The following is a 22681-nucleotide window of genomic DNA, read 5'->3' as shown; positions in this document are numbered from 1 at the left end:
AGCAGACCACGAATCATTTGGCTGTCTGCATTGGGCACAGCGCGGTGCAAGGAGAAGCACTTCTGAGTCTGTCTCTCAAGACCATCATTTCCAACAGTTGGCTCAGGAGCTGTCAGGCAGGATTGAGAGCTACACAGTGTCTCTTCTCAATAACATGGGTGCAAATCCAGAGGATTTCACTGGATCAGTACCAAGGCTAACAGTCCTTCCGTCGAGCCGTGCACCTGGCTGCAGCGGGAGCACTGATGGGAGCTGGGATCCTGGGGCGTGCGGCGGTATCGCTGCCAGGAAAAACAGCTTGGGAAGGAGCTCAGAAAAGGGTTTTGGAGCCTTGTTCCTGGTGTCTGTGTTAAAACCAGGTAACGTGCAGAGCTTGCTCCATGGTATTAATGAAAATTCCTTAGTGTTTGGCTGTGTCCTGGGGAGTCCGTGGTTAATGATATTGCGCAGGGGTCACTCTGGTGTGAATTACAGATTTGGATGCTTAATTAATAGAAGTAACTACCCATTCTATGGGAAGGACCGAGTGACTGTCCCAGCTCCTGGGAGCATAGGCTGTTTTCCTAAGCAAAGTGTGCCATGAGCTGGTTTCTCATGAAATATTTATCTGCTGGGCTGCTCGGGGCTCTTTGAGTGGCCATCAGAAAGGTTATTAACGCACAGAGCAGATGGAGGCATGGAGACTGGTTATTAAATTCAGATTGCCTTTTGCCGTTACATTAATGCCAATTGGATGGCAGGAAAAATCACCCTGACCCCCTCCCACACCTCAGCTGCCTGGGTTTGTGGCAGAGCAGCAAAGGCATGGGAAGGGAATCCATTTATTTTTTTCATGGGAAAAAGATGAATGAAGCAAATGGTTAGCAGTGCCTTCAGGAAAGCCTGGGTCAGCATCTGTGCGTGTCAGCTGTGGCCACCACTAACCTGGAAATTTCTTCTTTAGGCGAAGGAACCGACTGGAGCCCGTCCCTGATGCCCAGCACGCTCCCAGGTCACAGCAATGAATACTTTGGCTCTTGTTCAGTGTTAACACTGTTTTTTCTTCTTTCTTCAGGCTATGAAAGTCCTCTCCAAAAAGAAGCTCTTGAAGCAGTATGGATTTCCACGTGGGTATCTCGTGTTTAGAGGTCTGCCCGTTGTCCTCACCCAGGCAAATCTCTCTCTGTAGAGATGCTGTCTGCAGGGACTGCTGGATGTGGCCTCACTTGAAAGCTGCTCAAGTAGTTGGGGGTGTAGTAGTTGGTTAAAACGCGGTGGGTGGTGGAAAGCCAGGCACAACCACAGGGAAATTCAATGCACTTGGTAATTAGGTTCCTGGCTTTGATTTTCTGAGTGTCTTTGAAGTGCTGACTCTTCCATATTCCATCTATGAAGCCTAATTAAGTGCTGGAAGTTAAGCAGGGCAGATCCCACCTCCCAGGGGCTCTTCTACCCCCTCAGATAGCATCTGGTTCTAGTGGCAGGGCCATGGGACCAGGCAAACAGACCAGGCTGGGAAGCTGGGAGGAGCTGGTCTGAATGGGACACCCTCCTGCGTACAGGGTGCTGCTGAAAAATGAGATTTTCCTCACCGTGTTATCATGGTTGCAGGTCGGCCTCCTCCCAGAGGGTCAAAAGCATCCTCTGGAGAGCAGCCAAAACCCATGGCACCACTGGACAGAGTCTATCAGGAAATAGCCATCTTAAAGAAACTGGACCATGTCAACATCGTGAAGCTGATAGAGGTGAGCTGCTTCTCCACCCCGAGCTGCACTGAAACATCTGGTTTGTATTGCCGCAAAAGGATCTTTCTCCAGCTGCTCCTGCTTCAGCCAAAATTGGTTTAAAATAGTTGTTCAGAATTTTAGGCTGGTGATTCCAAGCAAGGTCATACCAATAGGTCAGGTTGGACCTTGGGGCTCTGAGCAACCTGCTCTAGCTGCAGATCTCCGTGCTTGCTGCAGGGAGGTTGGACTGGGTGACCTTCAAAGGTCCCTTCCACCCCAAACTGGTTGATGATTCTAGGAATTGGGAATGACAAACTGCCGTAGTTATCCTGGGCTGTGGGCCGGTGCCCAAGAGAAGGCAGCTGGCTGTGCGGGTAGCAATAGCAGCGAGCTGCGACCGGTGCAGCTTGTGTGTAGACAAGCCTGGGAAGGTGCACAAGTGCAAGGCGTCAGTGCCGTGTTCAGTACTGGTGGAGGTCGGGTTAGGACAAGCAGTGCCTTTATTGGTCGGCTGTTTCTCCAAATGCAGTCAGAAGCCCAGATTTTTCTGGAGACAGGAAGATCTGTGTCCTTCAAGCCCCTCTCTCTGCAGGAGTTTAAATATTAGCCTAAGTCGTTCTCAGGGCTCTGCAGCCCAGCACAGCGTACAGGGAGTAGTAAAATGGTACTTGATTAAAAATCTCCTTTTTTCCCTGCTGTTTTTCTTTTTCTCCCCTTATCTCTCTGTTATCAATTACAGGTGCTTGATGATCCTGCAGAGGACAACCTGTACATGGGTATGTGAGTCATATATGCAAACAGAACCATCTGGGCTTAGACCTAGTGATGCAAGTAACACATGCCAGGGCCCGGGGTCAGTGCCAGGAGGAAACTTGTACCAACTGCAGCAGCCTTATTTTTTTTTTTCTGAGAAGTTAAAAGCCTGTAAAGGCAGCTGGGACGGAAGGGGCCGTTGCGGTAGGGTAAGGCAGCCTTGTGTTTTGGTACAGCACGTCTCCGTGCCATGGGAACAGTAAAAGGACATGAGAGTGGCTCTGCCCTCCCCTGTGTGTATGTCAGTTCCAGTCCTTGAGCCAGGAGAGAAGGGAAGGGTACAGGAGGGTTTCTCGTCCTCCTGCTATGAGGTTGGTCTCTCCGGACTCCTCTTATAGGCTGTGGATAGTGGTGGGGACTAGAAAGCAGCCTTGCCTCAGGGTGCTGTCTCTGAGCCCTGCAGAGACGCTGAGGACCCTGCTGAGCCTCAGGACCTGCTGAGACAGCAGCACTCCTGCCTTTGGCCTCTGAGCCCAGAGCTGGCCGTGGGGTGCTCAGATGGGAGGCTGCAGCTGACAACGTGTTTATGCAGAAGGCGAGGAATTTCCACCTGTTTTGTCTTCCTCTCCCCCAAAGCTTGGAAGTGCCAGCCACAACTTAACCCCCATTTGGGCAAAACCTGGAGCGCGGGCACTGAGGTGCCCTCTGAGCTGGGCCAGCAGAGCGGGGGGATGTCTGACCCCATTACATCTCTGCTTCCCTGTAACATTTCCTGAGGAGACAGGCTCAAAGGCTGCTTCTCATGAAATAATTATGAGGTGGTTTTGAAGCTGCCTGAGATAGCCTGGCAAATGAAGCCCTTTGCCTTTGAAAGGCCACTTTTCCCTTTCGGCTGGAGCCCCAGATGACAGCATCTCAAAGCGGCAGCCAAGGCAGATACGCGTGTGGAGGGGAGGGTGGCTGAGGCCATTGTTTAAAGGCTGGAACTCCTGGGGATGGGGAGGAGGGGAGAGATGAAGTAGCAACGTTTTTTATTGAATGAAAATAAAGGCAGGAGGAAAAAGATGCAAAAAAGAAAAGAAGAAAAGCCCCAAACCAAACAAGCTCTCCCTGTGGAGCAAGGCAACAGCACCAGAAATGGTAGTAATAGCAGCAGGACCAGTGGGAAATCTTTTGGTCCCATTGGGGGTCCTGGGGAGGTTGCGGTCGTCCCTGGGCAATGAGCGGTGGCTGTGTCCATGTTGTCCACGCCCCATCACCCTCTCTTTGCTCTGCCTGGGATCCCGTGGGTGGTTCAGGCAGAGCGATGCAGGCAAATCGAGCTCCTGCCTCTGCAGTTCCCTCAGAGCAGGGGGAAGCTGTGCATGCTCAGCGCTGCTCAGGACTGAGCCTTCTGCAAGTGGGTTTCCTCCCTCCTGCTGCTGCCCCAGCTTATAACTGCACCCTTCTCCTTCCAAAAATGCCCCCCACTTCAAAGCAAAACTCCAGAAAGTGGAGTTTGCTAATTACTGCGGGTGCTAATTACTGCGGGCACTAAGCACTGCTGGGAGCTCCTTGGGAAGAAAGCAGGTGGTGGAGGTGCCCGTAGAAATAGTAATTCATGAGGAAAGAGCTCCCCTGCTAGATAAAGGCAGATCCTTCTCCTGTTTGCAGAACAGGTCAATGGCAGGATCATCAAAACGCACCCCCCAGTAACCCCCTCTAATCAGCCACCGAAGCTCCTGTGCTCTGCAAACCTCAGCTAGCGCCAAGAAATCCTCTCCAGTTGCTCCTGCCTGGGAGTGGTCGCTGCTGGCAGCCTGTAGCTGCGCTGCTGATTGACGCAGCAGAAATGGAGCAACATGTGCTTAACAGCATCTCGTCTGCTATCAGGAATTTAGCAGGAATATCACACCAAACACCCTTCCTGAAGGCACTGAATAAAACGAAGCTCAGATCAGCAAGGGCTGACGGTGGGAGCAGCAGAAACGCGGTTGATAAATTAGCCCCTGCTGTCTCCCTGCGAGGAGCTGGCGGGAGGTGGGGACATTTGTCTTTGCCGAAGAGATGAGTATGTTCATTTTGCATCCTCTGGTGTCTTTGTCGGGGTGAGGGAAGAGAAGTGAGTGGAGATAAATTGATTTTGTAGGTGTGGGAATGGATGCGTTTGTAGGTGCTAAAAAATGAATAAGCCCTGTTCCCTCTTCTGGTTCATTCATGGTTTCGTTTCCTTCTCTTGCAGTGTTTGACCTCTTGAGAAAAGGGTAAGTAACTCTCCTGGGATAAATTTGTGGTGAAATGGAGGTTTGATACATACGGTGGGGCAAACACTTTCTGCAGGCAAGTGCAGAGGAGGCAAAATCCAGCTGTGGTCACATTTGCACTGCTACAGCCTGGCACGGTGTGGTGATGGACTGCGAGGGCATGGCCTGGTTTCGATCCAGAAAACTAATTTGATGCCAGTTCCCCATCAGGTGCCTGGAAGAGAAGGTTTTAACAGGAATACTCTGCTGGGCAGCAGCCACATTGTGGCTCCCTCTGGCACAAGGGCTGTGTGGTTGCATCAACTTTTACTGACCACCCGCTGCCTTTGTTTTGCCCCTGGCACTATCGTATTGTGGGAGGCTGTTTGTTGGCACCTTTTTCCACAGCAGAAGTGATGAAGTGGTGGGAGTCTCCTCGCTGCCTTTTGCTCTGCCTACACTAGCTCTGCAGCTCTGCAGAGTCACAGCAAGGTCAAGAGAGCTGTGCCCAGGTTAGGGGAGATTCCCAAAGGGCTTATTTTTCTCTCTGCCTCCATGAACAAGCCCCTTGCAGGCTGCTGGCTCCAGCGGGTTGCTGGTGAGAGGCTCCCCAGTCTCCCTGGTGACCAGGCTGATGACTATCCTGTAGGAAAGGGGGAGGAAAAAAAAGCTCCTGTCATCAGCGGTGGCCAGGCAGTGTGCAGCTCGGCCGAGCGCAGCCGGTCTGCCTCTAGCAGAAGGCAATTAGACTCCATTAGCGGCTCTGCCAGTCCCGCCACTCACATTATTTCTCCCTGGCTTCAGCAGCAGAAAAATGCATGTGAAGAGGAAGGGAAGGCAGTGGCAGAAAAATGCAAATGGGAGATGAAGGTCATCAATCAAATGGGCAGCAAAGGAGAAGAGAGAAATGCTGCAGGAAGGATCTGCTGCTGGGTGCTGGGGGAAATGACGCAGAGCCTGGATTTGGCAATGGGCTGTTGTCTGCCAGGCTTTAGCTTGCAAGGACAGAGTGTCTCAGGAGCAGTCGCTTAAATCTAGCTTGAGGGAGTGGGTGTATGTCCAACTGCAAGGTCAGGCTGCCAAGCACAAGCAGGATTAACCCCCAGTGCAGTGAGGTCCTTAGCTCCTGCCTTTCATCTGCTGGGGACCGGAGATGCTGACTAGCCCTTACGGCCTCTTCACCCTCAGCTTTCAACAGGCACAAGAACGTCTTTTAGAGGAGACACTGCTCCCGCCAGCAGTAGTGGCTTACAGAGGAGAGGAGAAGCCGACTGGGTAACCTCGGCTGTGTAGGGCTGAATGGCGGAGTTCTGGTGGCAGCTGAACTCTGAACAGCTGAGCAGGTTTTCAGAGCAGTTTAGCACGATGCGCTGGAAATACTCCCACTTAACCTTTGAGCCAGCAGTTCACGTCTAGCTTTTAACTTGGTTTACACTAGCTGCACGCTGATGTTGCTTCAGCGCTGTGTCCCAGCAGACATGATATCCAGTGCACAGCAACAGGCACTGTGTCCCCACTGCTGCCTGGTACCGCCTGGTGATGCTAGTGCTCTCGGCCCTGAGCAGCTTTAGCAAGAAACCAACGGCCAGATGCATGGTGGAGAATGTGAAAGTCCTCCCGCGAGGAGTGTTACTGCCGTTCCACAAAGTACTTAGTTACTCTCCCTCTTCCTAACAGGCCTGTCATGGAGGTACCAAGTGACCAGCCATTCAGCGAGGAGGAGGCTCGGCTCTACTTCCGAGACATCGTCCTGGGCATTGAGTACTGTGAGTACCACCAGCACCCACAGCAGCTTTGCAGAGCGTGTGTGTCGGGCTCCTGCTCAGCTGGCGAGAAGCTGCTTCACTCTGGTGGGCTGTCAGAGGAGCGAGCGAGGTCCCCTCTAGCTGCATGAGGTGGGGTTTGCAGTTGGTGGTGGCCCCACTCAGCTCAGGTTTGCCCAGGTTGTATCACCGATGCTGGGAGCAGGTGATCCTTAGAAAGGACATCAGGAAAATAGTGGCTTCCTTTTGTCTTCTGTTTATCTCTTCTCGGAGAGTGTCTTTGAAGGCAATAGCAAGGCCATGAAATGGGTGTTTGCAGAGGCAGGGACCGAGCCAGTCAGCTGCAGCCAGAACAAATTCCCATCTCTAGCTTAGCAGGAGAAGTGCCAGCCCTAGGAAGAGCTCTTAGGTACAGGCGAGGAGTATCTTGAATATTTTGTGCAACTTGGCTCAGGCTGTCTTAGAAACAGCTCCCTAGAACTGAAGGAGGCCCAAGAAGGGTGATCAGGATGGTCATGGAGCATCTCCTATAGAGAGATGGAACATCTTCTGTACAGAGGCCAAAGTTTGTAAGATCTGAAAATTGTCATGAGAAGGGGTGATATGACAGAGGCTTATAAAATCCTGAGTGTCAGGGAAGTGATGAACAGGGAATGAATCTTCCTGTCTCTGAGGACACCAGAACTAAGGGGTAACAAACAAAATAATCAGGTAGGCAGTTTAAACCTTCTGCTGTTTAGCTGCAAGCTCTGTATTTTATCCAGCCCACGAGAAGCTGAAACAGTTGCTGTCAGTGTGGCTGAAAGGCAGAAAACCCCTTACTGTGTTCTCTGGAGAAACACACCATTTCCCTCCTGCCACTGTGTCTAGCGAGGCTAAGGGAGGCAATTCTGCTCCCCTCTGCCCCGAGGTGTTGGGTTGAAGGGAGAGTAGTGACACGCAGCTAAGGCCATCGGGAGGTCACTGTTCCAGCCGCAGTTCTCTGCAGGGCTCTGTGCCCACGCCTGCGGCGCTCCGGAGCCCCACGCACAGCCCGGAGCGGCAACAGCCTGCCTGCTGTGCAGATCAAAGCTGGCTTTTCTGAGATAAGACTTAATCTACTTGATCATTAATATGTGAGTACCATTCCCATTATCTTAAAAGGAAATATAAGCAAATAAATCAATAGCTGAGTCAACACAGGCTTGTCTCTTGTGAAGATGATCTGCTGCAGTGTGAGCCCAGGGTAGGTGCACTGACATATCAGTGGTGTAGATGGGTTTGATCTGGTTTGGCTCTTGGCAGAGATGAGTTCCTCAGAACTCATGGTGGTGTGGGCCAGCAGAGCTGGGACACGAGTCCGCAGTGGAGCTGCTATACGCAATGCTGTGACTCCCAGCAAGCTGCTTGAGCTACATGTCTCCTTTCCCGTATGAGAAATGGGGAGCTGCTCCTTCTCTGCTCCTGCCTCTTGCCTGTGCAAGTTCAGAGCCCCTCGAAATGGAGCACGTTGAGGTGAGGGCTCTCAACTGCAACTACAGCTGCAAAGTGCTGGATGTTGTAAATGACACCCCCAGGAGAAGAGGTACTGGCTTGTGTTTTATCACGTGCAGATAAGCTCTGTTTGGATGTTAAAAAACAAAAAATCCCCTTTCATGTAGCTGTAGGCGTTGCTGATACTGATTCATGAGGACTTTGTATGTGAACAAGAGTAATTAGCTGGTGGGGCAGATCAGAGGGATGTGCTGGAGCCTCTGAAGAACGACCAGGCACTCTGATTTTTGTTGTTTGATGCAGTTACAGGTAGAAGTGGCCGTGGCACAGGCTGTGCAGGTTGTTTTGGCAGTACTTGCTGCACATACCCTGCTCCTCACTTTCCGGTGGTCCCTTGGATGTTGGCATGTGTGTTGCTTCCTGCTACAGCTGTGCACGTCCTCTGCGTCTGGTGATACGTGGTGTGTTCATGTGGGTGGGAGGACAGGCATAGAAGGGCAGCCTTTGGCAAGGCTCCTCTCCTTCCCCTCCCCATTGCTTCCCACCAGCAGTGTCCCATCTAAACCTATTCCTTCTGCCAGATCAGCTGGCTGCTGAAGGTGGAGCACAGATGGAGGCTGAACTCTTGCGAAGGGCTGGGAGGTGTTGGGATGCCCCTTTGTAAAACCTGGGATTAAGTAGCACATTCACTGGCAGAGGTTTGAGGGATGAAGCAAGAGGGAGGCAAAACAGAGCTGAGGAAATAAGAGCAGGGGTCCTCACCCCTGCCACTCCTTGAAACCCCTGCAGTGAGCCGAGCACGGGAGGGAAGGTGTTCCCCTTGCCCAGCCCTCTACATCCATGTCCTCCGGTTCTGTCTTGGTGGAGCGTTGTGGACAGGTACCAAGGCTGGCTTCAGAGCAGCTTTGTTTTACGCTCTGGATGGTGGTGCAGCAGTTTCCTTGGGAGGGTGCTAAATCGCTTTGCTATGGGGTGATGTGAGGGTAATATTAAACAGACTCTGCAGTCGCACCATATGAATTGGTTTTGCCCTTGAATGGGATTCTGGTTTTAATCAAGTATAATTGAGCATCGGCCTCAGTAAATAGCAGGATGTGTCAGCGCATTGCAAAGTTTTATATGTGTAATATTTAAGTGAGCATTTAGCAAGTCATTATTAACCTGCTGGAGCTCTAAGGTTTCCAGAAGGGAATGCAGTGAAAGGCACCTATTTTAAAAGGCCAAGGAACAATCTGCCTTTTTCTAGCACTTCTGTCCCTGCTCCCTCTTGGTCTTCAGTGGCCATTAATCTGGGCAGGCAGTTCCCAGGCATTTGCTCCTAAATGCACTGGAAAGCCTGGTTAGTCTCAACAACCTGTTGAGACTGGTATCTAGAAAAGAGGAGCAGTTGTGAACTGTTGCGAAGAAAGCTTGTCCCACCAAAGGAGCCAAAGGACTGAACAGACAGAAATCATTGCTCTGCGGGAGGTTGCTAAGGAGCAGTGATGGAGCAGGGAGACAGAGCGGCAGGAGACCTGCAGAGAGCCCAGTGCTGCGCACACAGGAGCCAGCAGCGCGGATCCTCCCCCAGATCTGCCCCTCCCTCCAGCCCCAGCTACTGTTCCATGGCCTGAAGGCTGCTTTGCATACGAGTGCAGGGCTCTAAGCCATGGCGCGGTTTACAGCCGTGATGCTCCAGGAACTCAGCCTAAAAGAGACCCTCTCGGGGGCAATGTGTGTGCAACCAGCAGTGCTGACACTCGGAGTACTGGCTTTCTGCAAGAGTTTCACCTTGTGGTTATCGAAGTCGTTACTGGTGTCCTAAATGGGCATGGGCTGTGACCTGGACAGTCAGCACGCAGGGGGTTTGCAGGCTTGGAGGTGTCTGGATGGCTGTGACAGCTTCTTGGCGTTAAAGACGCGCTGTTTCCTTGTCTAGGGCCAAGGATGGGGTGGCTGCAAGGCTTAACAAGCAGGTATTTCCGAGGTGCTTTGGGTCTAGAGGAGGCTCTAGGAATCCATGGGGTTGTTATTCAGGTGCAAATAGGACTGAAATACTGTTACCTTTCCACAGAAGTGAAGGATGGGTGTAATAACCCCAAATTTAACAGCACTGCAGAACCAGACTGTATCCTCAGGGCTCTGCGCTATCTTACACGATTTCATTTGCATTATGAAGAGGTTTTGATCTGTTCTTTGAATCGGGTCTGTCAGCACAGAAAGTGCGGAGCATCTTGGAGCCCGGGGAGGTTGTTCCCGTGAGCTGCTGACCTCTGCTTTAAGAGCAAAATCCTTCCCGGGCAAAAAGCAACATGTGGAACCATTTTGTCAGGGTTTTGTCAGCCTTTGCCAAGGCTGCTTCAGTAAAGTGCTCTGCTCTGGCCAGCTCGGCATCGACTCTAACCCTGGGAGGGACGCAGACAGCTACATTTGCCTGGGAATGAGAAGTTTGGGGGCTGTTGGTGTCTTCGTTGTGTGTGGCCTGTGGGACCTGTGAGAGGAGCACCAAGGGGCTGGTCCTTCCCGAGGCTGCGTGCGTCCATGGCTGGAGGGCGTGCGACCGAGGGCAGTCTCACCAGGGCTGGGGTCTGCCTGCTCTGTCACTGTCCCTGTAGTGCCGCAAGCAAAAAACCCCGCGCCTTGCTGTGGCCAGTCTCTGAGCAGGACTTGGAGAAGCCAGAAGTTCCGCTCAGCTTAGTAGTCCCAATTCCCCATGAAATGAACTGAGGGAAGGTCAGGAGCTGGCTTAAAAGAATAATCCCCAAACCCTTCTGGGGCAAGTTTAGGTGCAGTGATATGCTAGTCATTTTGGTTGTTTCTTTAAAGCACATCAGAGGTTTTTATTCCGGTGTTGAAAGTGCTTTTCCTTCTCTGCTGTGCCTGACACAGCCCTGCTCCTCTTCGCTAGTGGCTGCATCCCAACGTGTCCTTAATCCCCAGGGCAGGATGAGTGTTTTGTTTCTGGGACCTCTGGTCCTGGTTTCCAGTGACCCTGAACAGCAATCCTCAGCAATCCCACCCGCTGCTCTTACATCTGCCGAGGGAGGAAGCTTGCTCCCGGATGCTTCAGGCTGGTGAAATTAGAGGGCTAATTTGGGTTGGTGATTGTGTTTAACTGGCTGTGGCTGTCACCTGCTCCCCTTGGGTGGCTCCGGGGGTTGTGTGCTTCTCGCGCAGTGTCCCTTCTGTGCCGTCATTAGCAGTCTGGAGGGTATCAGTAGCGGTTGGCTTTTGTTTCTGAGACACTTAGCTCTGCCTCCGAAGTTCTGCGGGGATAACACCATCCCTTCCTCTGCGCCGTGTGCTGGAAATGCAGATCATGCTGGTTTAATGAGTACCTTTCCTGCAAGACAGCTCTGTTCTGCTGGTGATGGGTGTATTTCTGGGCGTTGCACCCAGTATACGTCCTGGTGAGGCACCAAAAAGCAGTGGCTGTAGGGAATGGCACTTCTGCTACATGAAACTGCACATCCAAGAGCAGCTCCGAGTGGGGTGCCTGAGCTTGCACCTTTATTTTCATCCTCCTGGAGAGGTTTCCCCTGGGTGTGTTGGCTGCTGTGACAGACTGTGCTCCTGGTTTTGGTTGTTTTTTAGTGCACTACCAGAAGATCATCCACCGGGACATCAAGCCTTCCAACTTACTCTTAGGAGATGACGGACACGTCAAAATCGCTGATTTTGGAGTCAGCAATCAGTTTGAAGGGAACGATGCCCAGCTTTCCAGCACGGCAGGGACACCAGCCTTCATGGCACCAGAGGCCATTTCAGACACTGGCAAAAGTTTCAGTGGCAAGGTAGGTCTTTGCTTGCAGCTGGTGGCTCCTGGGACCCCCAGGCATGGCACAAAGGGCAGCACCATGCCTGCATCCTTTGCGTGTTGCCCTCCCGGGCATTGTGGTGCGAGTTAAGGTTGTTATGAAGTAAAACTGAAGCTCTAGTTCTGTGTTCAGTCCAGGCCAAACTGACATTAGTCGCTCTGTGCAGCGGGCAGACAGCCTTTGCTGTGGATCCCTGCCCTGACACGAGCCACGTTAGAGCCCTTTCCCTGCCCAAAGGGAAGGAAGAAACTCGGGGTTTCCTTCTGAAATAATCAAGAGGCACAAGGGGCTGCTGGACACCAAGGTCATGTCTTCATCCCCTGAAAGCAAGGGGCACTGTGTAGTGCTGGGATGCAGCTGTGGGGATAGGGTCTGGTGTCTGTTTTTTGCCTGGAAGAAGACTTCTGAGGCTCAGCTCTGCTTTGTTCAGCCCGGAATGGTGCCACCTCCTGTGAGAAGGGGCTGTCTGCTGGTCAACAGCGAGGACAAGGGTGGCAGCATCTGGCCCAGTGCAGTCCTCACTCCCCAGGCCTGCAACAGACGCCTTTAGGAGCCCAAATTCTGCACAGTAAATCAGAAGATGTTAAACACGTACAAATACTGTTCTGTGCGTCGGTGGCAAAATCCAGCTCATGCAGATCGTCTCTGTGTGCGTCTCCCTCACTGCCTGCTCGTGCTTTCTTTCAGGCGCTCGATGTCTGGGCCATGGGAATTACCCTGTACTGCTTTGTTTTCGGGAAGGTAAGGTGGCTTCCAGCGCTGCAGCCCCACGTGGGAGGGTCTGCCCTTTGGCTTTGGACTCATTACTTTCCAAGTGAAGGCAAATATTAGAAACAAAGACCTACCTTCTGCAAGCTCCTGTTGTCCCAGTTCACCCTGCAGATGAGAAGGGGCTTGACGACGTGATCAGTGGTGTCTAGAGTTGGCCCCTGTACTCGGAGCGCTTGTTTGTGCTACAAACCCGGACGGAGCAGCATCGGTGGCACCGTCAGTGTTTGTCAGAGGGTTATCCAGTTGCCTGCGTTTAGAAATAAGGCATCTGGCTGAAGGGTAAGAGGTGGCTGGGGGAGACAGCAGAGGCAGAACTATCTCCATTGCTGGTGTGAGATTGCTGAGCTAAATCTGGGTGGAAAACATTCTCTGACCTGCATCTATAATGATGTCTAATTTGGGCCAAATCCTCAAGTGAAAGGGCATAACCTTGATTTTATATTCAGTTATAACCTCAGGGTGACATTAGTTCCCTTCTGTGACAAGCACTGGAGGACAGAGGGAATAAAAAGCCAAGTATAAGGATAGGTTTGTCCGTTCCATGTGAACCCATATGGGAAATATTGTACATTTGGTACCCATTTTATATTGTATAATTTAATCTGGCCAGGCAGGCTGAGATGGGGCCTGCTAGCAGCCCACAGCCCTCTAGAACAAGTGTACCAGCTCCTTCAGTTTTGATGCAGATGTTCACAGGACCTGTGAATGTGCTGCTCCTGCATCCCCACAGCCTTCACTGCAGCTGGGTTCACTGCCCACCAGTCCTGCCTGCCCTGCCCGTCTAGGCTGAGGGAATCCAGTGTAAAAAGATGTGCTGGAGAAAAATATGCTTTATAGCCTGATACCTGAATTTACAGTGGAAACTCAGGTGTTTTAATGGTAATACCTAGCTCCAGATGATGCTTGTCATGGAGACACCTCAGGAGAGAGACACAGCAGCTGGTGTCGGTGTCTCCACTGTGCGGGTAGAAGTGGGCTGGTTGGAGGGGGGTACCTCAATCCAGTTATGTATTCCCTAGATCCCTTTAATTAAGAAACGAATTAATTTGTTGCGGGGGTGGGAGGGGGCAGATTTTATTTATTTGCACTTCTGTGTGAAATTGAGAGTGCAAACACAGAGCGTTCTTCTGTTACGTGAATGACAAAGGCTGCAGCGGTGCCAGGATCTCTGACAAGTGGAAAATCTTGTGTTTGCTTTACAGTGCCCTTTTATAGATGAATATATCCTGGGTCTTCATAACAGGATCAAGAACAAGCCTGTGGAGTTCCCAGAAGAGTAAGTAAACTTTACTCAGCTACTGTAAAATAAAGTTCAGGATTCGGCGTTACTCACTGTGCAGTGTAAATGCCGGGAGGTCACCACGGAGGGACAGCCGAGGGCAGGAGAGGTGCTGCGTGCTGTCCTGGGTCCTTCACGTGGATTTTGTGCAGGTATTGTTCTTGAAGCAGTGCAGCAGCCTCTGCTGCTCCTGAGTCCACGCTGTGCAGACAGGGACCTTGTGGAAGGTGTCCTCACGCTGCCGTGCGCGGGCTCCACCAGCCGGAGCGGAGATGGCTCCGTCTCAGCGCCCTGCAGTGGTTGTGCTTCACAGTCAATGGAGAGGTGATTAAAACAGCCCGTGGAGCCGGGGGCGTCGTTCTTCCCATCTGAAACAGGACGGGCTGAGTACCCACTGCTTGTTGGACTGCCAACGAGTCGTGGGTCTGGGGCCGCGCTGGCAAGCCAGCCCTGTGCTGCTGGGCACGAAGGCTGGTCGCACCACTTTGCCGTGTTCCCACCGATCCCACAGGTCTTTGCCTTGACAGCACTGCAGCAAAAAAAAAAAAAAGATGTTTATATTTTCCCTGGCAGTCTTCTGGCTGCTTGCTGGGGCCCTGGCAAAATGCCCACCCTCCCTCAGCCATCATATATTTGGGTTAGCAGTCAGCTTGCAAGGGACTGTTCCCATGTGGGGCTGCAGTGAGTTACTAACAGTTAATGGGCTAACTGGGTAGTGCTAAGAACCTTTTCTCCATTCAGACGTTTCCTTCAGCGGTAATTCAGCTGCCTGATTTATTTGGGTTTCTCAGTGACCTGCTCTCCCAGTCTAAAAAAAGCTGCACCCCTCGTTAGGCTGTTGGAGGAGCAGAGAGTTACTGGGTATTGTTGGCTCTCTAAATGCATCTCTTTGTTAGATAAAGGTAGTTACAGAGACGCCCATAAAGCTCGAATTCACTGGACTGGATCCACCCTGACCTCCCAAAGAATTAGCACCTCGCTACATTTAGGAATATTTTGGTTTCAATTTGTTTCACCATGGCTACAAAAGACACATTCCTGTTTGCAGACAGCCCATGGAAACTCACTGCTTGTTTCCTGACAACCTTCAGGAGAGAGATGGAGCTGACAGTACCGGCGTCCTTGTCCCCTCCCTTCCCTTAGAGACGCTAGCATAAATATTTATCGCTCTGGAGTTCTCATTCATGTCAGTGAGTCGTTGGCATGACAGGAGGTAAATGGGGTTAGCTCACACCCGGACAATCCTGGCATGGCTAAAAAGCAAGCTGGAGAAGTTTCTGTCCAGACATGCGTTAAGGGGGCCAGGATCTCTGCGTAGTCCCTGGGGAAGAGCTGAAGCCCAGAACAATGTTCTCTGAGCTGCGGGCACCCTGTAAAATGGTGCTGGCAACCCCCCAAATGGGTGCTGAGCTTTGTGGTGCTGGCTTTTTCCTGAGAGCTGTTACAGGACTGTGACTGTGAGAAATTCCAGCCAGCGCAGGCTTTTCAGATGAAAAATGCCATTGGGTACAGCACATAGAACAGAGAGGAGGAGAAGCAGAGACAGGGAGGTGCCATCTGTTACCTGGCCACAACCCCCCTGACACTTTGCAGTCGTGTTTCCAGGGACCTTCCTTAGGTCATACTCCTGTGCTGGGCAGAAATCAGTCTGGTGCCCAGAAATATTAGGTGATTAAATATTCTATTTCTTGTATTTTAAATGAAGCCATTGCCAGTTTGGCTCAGATATGACGTGAAGTATTTTCAAAGCACCATCTCGCCTGCGTCTCAGTGTGGTCCTCCCGTAGGAGTCTGTGCTGACCTGCTAAATGCACTGTCACTCCCTACAGCTCTTCCTCGGTGCCTGGAGCTCATCTCAAGGGTAGCACCATCCTTCTTGTTCCCACCTAAACTGTCACCTGCAGTGCAGCCTAGCAAGTGGGACAGCTCTGAGGACTCATCCTGCCCTTCCCTTGTCTGGGGTGGATTGCCCATGTACTGCAGACCCCTGATGCGACTCTGGAAGCGTTCAGTCTCTAAACTGAACCCTCTTTCTGCCCCTTCCCATGGAACGAGCAGCATTTCCTTGTGGTTGGCTGGTTGTTAAAAATTCCATAACCAAAGTCCACATAAGGTATTCATAAAATATTAAACAGCAGCTCTGTTTTCACCAGACTGGAATATCCCTTACTGTGGCATGGTCTTTGTTTAGGTTCATGGTAGTTTATTCTCTGCTCCGTTTGGGGGTGCAGAGGAGGTGGGCACAGCTTGTGAAACACTCATCGGTGGTTTCCGTCTGAAATCCAGCCCTGCTGGGTGGGGAGTGACATCCTCTGCTGCCAAATCCCCTCTCCATGCAGAAACGTAGCTTCTCAAAAGTCATTTGTGATACAGACTCTCAGCTGCCTAATGGGATTCTGCCATGCCCTGGCATTTGATTGCAGCAGCACTTTGATCAGACAGATCAAGTGTGTTTTAAAGACGCTGCCTGCATCAATAGCAACAGAAGTCACTGAAGCCTTTGGACCAGAGGGACAGCCTGCAGGACCAAGGGCCCTCTGTCAGTAGGGTGGCTTCTGGTTCAGGCATTGAGATTTTGGAAATAGTGTTTAAAACAAAAAAAAGTATATTTCTCTTAATCTCGTCTGGTTGTTCCCTCCTTATGTTACCCCACAGCTGAGCTACACAGGTAGGAAACACGGAGTTACCGAACCGGCTGCTATCAGCGTTCGTGGAAGCAGTTTAACTACACAGCCAGCAAGCTTAGCTGGGAACTGAGTGTCAAATGGGGATGCTGCTTCCAGCATGTGGTTGCTCGTGATGTAGGTTCAGCAAATCAGTTTGTGCCCTTTTTGTGTCATAGAGCCCAGCTCCAGCTCTGCTCTCCATAACACTTTGTCGTTCCACATTTGTCTGAAATTTCCATGCTATCCTTAAAAATGTCCTTAGATCCATTCGTCTGATCCCTTGTCCTGCGTTTTAAGAGTGTGCAGCTGCGTTAGTGGGCAGAACAGGGTAACCAGACCCCGCAGCAGTGGCCGTCGTGCCTGAGAAGGAATAAGCCAGCTAGACCTTCTCTTCTTAAGCTGGTTCGCAGATGAAGTATCTTCTCGGTGGAGCAGATTCTCTACCAGGGCTATGCATGCCTTGAGCACTTTAATTCCCTTGTTAACTTGTGCTGCTATTTTCCTTACTCTCTTCTTACTCAGAGCACAGATAAGTGACGAACTCAAGGAACTCATCCTACGCATGCTCGATAAAAACCCAGAAACAAGGATAACGGTCCCTGAAATTAAGGTAAATTGGGCATTCATGTTACAGTCTTTTGTCTCAGCTGATTTTGTTATTCCTTTGGTACCTTCTAATGAGGCAGAGCTGTTCCTGCTGTTTGTTTTAGGAGCTTTCTCTGGCACGCCGCCTCAGAAAGGGAGAGTGCTCGTTTTGCAGCGTCTAACAGCTCTGTCGCTGCTGCTTGCTTGGGGAATATTGACAAAAAGCTTTCTTGTTTACTTATTTAAATTAAAATTACTCAAAAGACGGCTGATCCTCAGCAAATCCCCATCAGAATTGACCTTGTCATGGGGACTGCTCACTGCAGAGCCTGTGCTGTCAGTGTTGGACCTGTGTTACAGGGGCTGGAAGTGTGTCCGCCGGTGCTTGCATGGTCAGTGACCTCAAGGCAGCACGTTTGTTTTTATCAGCTTCCCTTGGGAGATGCTTGTTAACACAGAGAGAACAACTAGAACTAGTAGAGCACAATGCTTCGCAGGGATTGGCTTCATTCTGGATTTGTATGGGCTTTCTGTCCTCCTGTCACCCCTCACCAAGGCCTTGGACTTGCTGGACACTCCAAGATTTCCACGGAGATCCATCAGCACCCTCTGCAGGGCACACAGCTCTGCTTTGCTTTGTCTCAGGCCAACACCAGCACCTTTGTCACCAAAGCTGACAGTAGGAAGATTGAGCTTCAGCAAACAAGAGCTTACCTCCAAACTCAGTCCTGAGCCCCCGTTTCTCTCTCATCACCAACATCACAGCACTCTACAGTTGAAGAGAGACCCACAGCTGTCTGTGTTCCTCCTCGTGCAGGTGCATCCGTGGCTGACCAAGGGTGGTGAGGAGCCGCTGCCGCTGGAGGAGGAGCACTGTACTGTGGTGGAGGTGACAGAGGAGGAGGTGAAGAACTCGGTGAAGACGATTCCGAGTTTGCCAGCTGTGGTACGTATAAACCACAACCTGTGCATGCTCTGCACAGATCAAGAGCAAGGTGCTTTGCTGAAGCTTTCAGCTGCTGAGGGAGGTTTGGAGAGGGTACACGTGTGTTCCTGGCATGAATAGCTTGGCCTTTCAACCCAGCATGGAATTCTTGTGTCTCTGAGTACTGCAGCAGCCTGACTCTGCAGGGCCTGGCTGTGGGAGTAGCCCTGTTCATCCCTGTCTGGCTGCTCTTGTAAGAGCTGTAGGGTCACACCCCCAAAGCGTCTGACATCAGACATTCCAGAGCACCAGAAGCATCCCAAGTGAGTTTTGTTTTGTCTAGAGGTTGCGAGTCACCTCATTTGGATCCTCACAGTGAAAGCTCCAAACCTGGAGGTGAGCTGGCCAGAGAATCAGGGAGAGGACCCCTGGCACAGAGGGTATACTGGCAGTTCTCTGCCAGCCTTGGGGGAACCACAAGTGGGTGTTGAGGGCTTCCTCAGCAGTTCATGTGTAGCCAGCTGGAGATCTGCTCTGGGCAGTTACTGCGATACAGATGCCTTTGGGGGGTTTCCTCGGGGGGAGGCAGGTGCTGAGGATGTTTTCATAGATCTTATAGTATGAAGTTAATGTAGACATCTGCCCCAACAGCCAGCTGGAGGAGTGAAAACCATCCTTTCCCCTGATAGCAGGACCTTTGCCTTTGAACCTGCAGGAGCTGGCAGTGCTCCCCGGGCATTGCCTGCCTGGGGGTATGGCCCAAGAGAGCTCTGGTGCCACCTCCTTGTGGGCTTGGACCACCATGAGCGGCAGGCAGCGGCAGGCAGCTTCACCTCCTGCCAGCAATGATCTGAGCTCACTGCCAGGGGAGTGGCCTTGGCACTGCCTGGAAGTCATGTAGCTCTAGCTGTAAAGCTGTCGAATTTTTAGAGAAGCTGTTGTTAGACTCCTTTGAACTATCTTCAGGGTGGTGGTATGTCAGTCCTGCTGTCATCACTGATCTGTTTTCCTTCCTCAAAGATCCTAGTGAAGGCCATGCTAAGAAAACGCTCCTTTGGAAATCCGTTCGAGGTTCAGACCCGGCGGGAGGAGAGGTCCATGTCTGCTCCAGGGAACTTACTGATGTACGTATGAACAGCCTCACCCGGCTCTGCTGCGCGTGCCAAGGGAAGGCGTGGGGGGAGGATGGAGGAAGCAGTTCGCAAATCTTTGGCTTGTCTAGATACGTATTGAAGAGTTTAATTCTTATCTCCTTTTTATGGACATCAGAAGAGGTGCCAGATGAGCCATGTGCATGTTTTATAAGCTGGAAATGAGATGGTGTGGTTTGTCTGGAGCCCGAGTCTGGGCAGAGGCACCATGGAGACACCTGGGCAGAGAGTGGAGACCACTTTGACATTGCTCTGTCCTTTGAGCAGGCAGTGTTCTCACACAGCCAGCTGTGAGATGGTGGAACATGTTGCCACTGAGTCATTTGGAGACTGGATATAAACGGCTACATTGGGATTGAACAAGGAGTATGCAAACTAATTACTATTAGATTCATCGACAAATTTTAAACATGGTGGTCTGATTGGACAGGGACGGAGAGATGTTTTTTCTGTCCTTTACTTTGTTCCTATGTTTTCTCCCTTGTGTTGGTTCCTTGGCTCCCTTTCAGAGCCAAGATTCCAGGCCATCAGTCCAGTCAGTGACAGCTGGACCATGAGCCTGACCTGGGACAGTTATTTTCATAGTCTCACCTGCAGAATCTGTAAGGCTGCAGTACACAACAAAGCTGAGTTGTCCCAGAATGATCCTTTCCCACCCGAAATCCCAGTACCAAGCCTAGCAGACTCCCACGAGGGTGTGCGAAGAGTCTCCCTGAACCTGTGACAGTGTAAGTCTCTCTCTCTCAGGGGAGTGTGGGGGTTCGAGGGCTCAGCCCAGTTAAACACGATGACGCTTTAGGACCCAAATCAGTTATTGCTAATTTGCCACACCTTCCTGCCTGTACCTTCACTATCATTCCAGAGCATCGCATTGCCCTGAGGTGGGAGAACTTTCGCTAAATGTGAAGATGAATGTATTGCACGCTTCCTGCTGTCCAGGACAGCTGATTTGGAGCACGGCAGGATTTCTGCTGTTCAAGCTCTGCCTGAATTGCTATTTCAAGGTGCTCTGCTGTTCTAGTACCTTGAGCCTGTTTCCAAAAGGGAACTTGTTTCCTTCCACCTTCATTTGAGATGCTCAAAAGTCCATGCCACTAACTAGCCAACTGGTGGGGAAGCGTTGAGGCTGTGGCTGGTTCCTGCCTGGAGCCAGATGCTCTATTATCTGCTCAGAATAAGTAAAATTAATTTGGTCTAATGTAGCCCTGAAGTTTCTGGTTAGTCACATTATCAGTGTCTAATCCCATTTAAAATCTTTTTAGACCTTCAAGACGAGCTGTGAGTCTCTCTTTTGACTTTTGTCTCCTTTCTAAAGTTGCTATAGTCTAGTTCTTCTCAGCTTACACAGAAATAGCGTCTTTCCCTGCCTCTACCCATTCCAGCCCCAGGTTTGGATTCAGTCTCCTTGTATGGGACTATACTAAAAGGTTTCTGAAAACCATGTGTCATATGCAGTGTGGAGCTGCTGTGTCCAGTGCCCCAGGTTTACAAGAACACGTCAGATCATGGACAGTGCTGTGGCCGTGCTGGGCCCAGCGGTGTACGCGCTTGGAGATGTCCAAAAAAAAAAAAGTGAATGGTCTTTGAACACGTCAGTTCTTCTCTGCACTAACCCCTGCCCTTAATTTCTCAGTCTCATGCCATCAGTACCGATTTTTGGCAGTAAAAATTGACTTTATCCTAAATTAATTCCTGCACAACTGGAGCTTTGAGAACCCATCTCGAGACACTTCTGTTTAAAAGAAAGTTGTTGGCTAAATCTCTTCAACAAATAGTGCTGTGTATTAAAGACCATAGCAGGGATGCTTTTTTTTTAATGGAATGTGGATTATTATTTCAAATTCTGAAAAATGTTTTGCTGGTTGAATCTGATGAAAATCACTTCAAATTTAAATAGATTTTTTGAATCTAATGACACTGATTTGAAGTGACCAGAGTCTCTGGGAATGTCCACTGCTCGGTGAGTTATCTCTTGATTACAGCGCTATTTCCATAGGGGCAAACAGAGCTGGACACTAAGCCCATCCAGTTCTTAACTTACAGCAGGTTGTTCTCTAGTAAAACCACCCTTAATCCACATGTAAAATATAACATGGGTGCAAATGTTACGAATAGCGCTGTGTTAGTTAAAATACATTTTGAGTGGCTCTGGATGACTATAAATTTCTAGGACCCAGCAGGAACAGATAATATTGATGTAGCATAAAGGCTCTGCAGGTTCCTGCCTGTCAGGCACCGCTTCCACCCTTGTAGCTGGACAGAGCTCCCCAAAAGTGGGGCTTGCCAGCAGGGCAGCACCCGCAGCCACCGTCGCTCTCTGGCCACGCTGCCGTGTGGTGCCACCACGAGCTGAGGGAAAAATGAGCCCCAAGTTGCCAAGCTCTGCACTACAGAGCTTCCCCTCCCCAGGGGCAGCATCTTCAGAGAGCGATAAACCAGCTTTTGTAAGATTGCGTCTCCTTCTAGTTACAGGTAGAGAATAACTTGTTGTGTTTCTATATAAGAAAAAAAGAAAAGCAATTGGAAAACTCCAGTTTCACATTCAGTTTAATTAGGCTCCCTGCGAAATTGCCGGAGCCCCACTCACTGCTGCTTCCAGCATCTTACAGCTGTGCCCATGCTGAGAACATATTTTGCAGGAAACCCTGCAGCTGAGTCTGCTTTCTGGTATTTGATGCCTAACTGATGGCTCTTAAAATGGATCTGTCCTTTCAGCTCTCTCTTTGGGATTTGGAGGGGAGGAAACTAATCACGTGGCTGGATCTCTCTTTAATTTCTGCCTGCATCACCTGTACACAGTATGCTGGGCGCCACTCTTGGCAGTGCTCTGTGCAGAAGCCTTTGCAGGAGCAGGAGGTCTTTGGTGCCTGCTGCAGCCTTTGTTCCCTTAGAGGACACCCTAAGACACCAGTGATTTGAAACTGTTCTTTAGTACTGGAGGAGAGGGGGCCTTTTCAGCACTCCCTAGACCTGGAAGAAGCAAATCCTCTCCTGGGTGTTAGTTATTGCTTAGTTTAGTATCCCTGAGAGGTAGAAAAGGGAGCTCTTACAATGCCAGGTGCACTCACCAGCTAGAAGGGAACTAAAATGAAGGTGGCCCCATTTAACAAGTCATGTTTTGCCACAGCTGCCTCTCCCACGAGAGCACCTCCCCACACCCCAAACCCATGTGCGCTCTCCCCTTCCCCTGCGAGCTGTGCTGTAGCTGGGCTGGGTGTCTGGGTGGCACCAGATTCTGCGCAGGATCTCCCAGAAGATGTGGTGACCCTGCAGACCGTGGCCAGGGTCAGGCCTGTCACTGACAGTGGTTGCAAAAGCAACTGATGGTTTCTAATTTTTCCTGTTGCAGAGTATTTTTTTAAACCCGGCTGTTCAGTGTTCTCAGCTCAGTTCTGGGTTTCTGTCAGTGTTTGCTACATTTCTTCTGCCTGCTCCAGATTTCTCCTAATTGAGTCAGCGCTGGCTTCACCACGTTTTATTTCTCTCATTTATTGTAACTGCTACCTATCAAATTAAGTGCTGTGTTTTGACAGACCCGATTTGCTTTCCCCGTTACGGCTGCCGTTACTATTGATGCAATGTGTTTGTAG

At 50.7% G+C, this 22681-nt stretch overlaps 1 protein-coding gene across 2 annotated transcripts in view; it reads left to right on the top strand.

Moving 5' to 3' along the window:
• Positions 1-22681, top strand: part of CAMKK1 (calcium/calmodulin-dependent protein kinase kinase 1, alpha) — a 40280-nt gene that overhangs the window by 14944 nt on the left and 2655 nt on the right. For both annotated transcript variants that reach the window (XM_010135527.1, XM_010135526.1), the window contains exons 5-15: positions 1055-1106; positions 1591-1724; positions 2446-2482; positions 4681-4702; positions 6359-6447; positions 11491-11690; positions 12402-12455; positions 13688-13761; positions 16953-17040; positions 17833-17961; positions 18961-19064. In XM_010135527.1, coding sequence (XP_010133829.1) covers positions 1055-1106; positions 1591-1724; positions 2446-2482; positions 4681-4702; positions 6359-6447; positions 11491-11690; positions 12402-12455; positions 13688-13761; positions 16953-17040; positions 17833-17961; positions 18961-19064 — 983 coding nt within the window. The remainder of the gene's footprint in view (positions 1-1054; positions 1107-1590; positions 1725-2445; positions 2483-4680; positions 4703-6358; positions 6448-11490; positions 11691-12401; positions 12456-13687; positions 13762-16952; positions 17041-17832; positions 17962-18960; positions 19065-22681) is intronic.

The sequence above is a fragment of the Buceros rhinoceros genome, unplaced genomic scaffold (genome assembly GCF_000710305.1).
Source record: "Buceros rhinoceros silvestris isolate BGI_N320 unplaced genomic scaffold, ASM71030v1 scaffold15054, whole genome shotgun sequence".
Lineage (NCBI taxonomy): Eukaryota > Metazoa > Chordata > Aves > Bucerotiformes > Bucerotidae > Buceros > Buceros rhinoceros.
The sequence above is the reverse complement of the archived record's forward strand: the minus strand, read 5'-3'. Positions and strand labels throughout refer to the sequence as shown.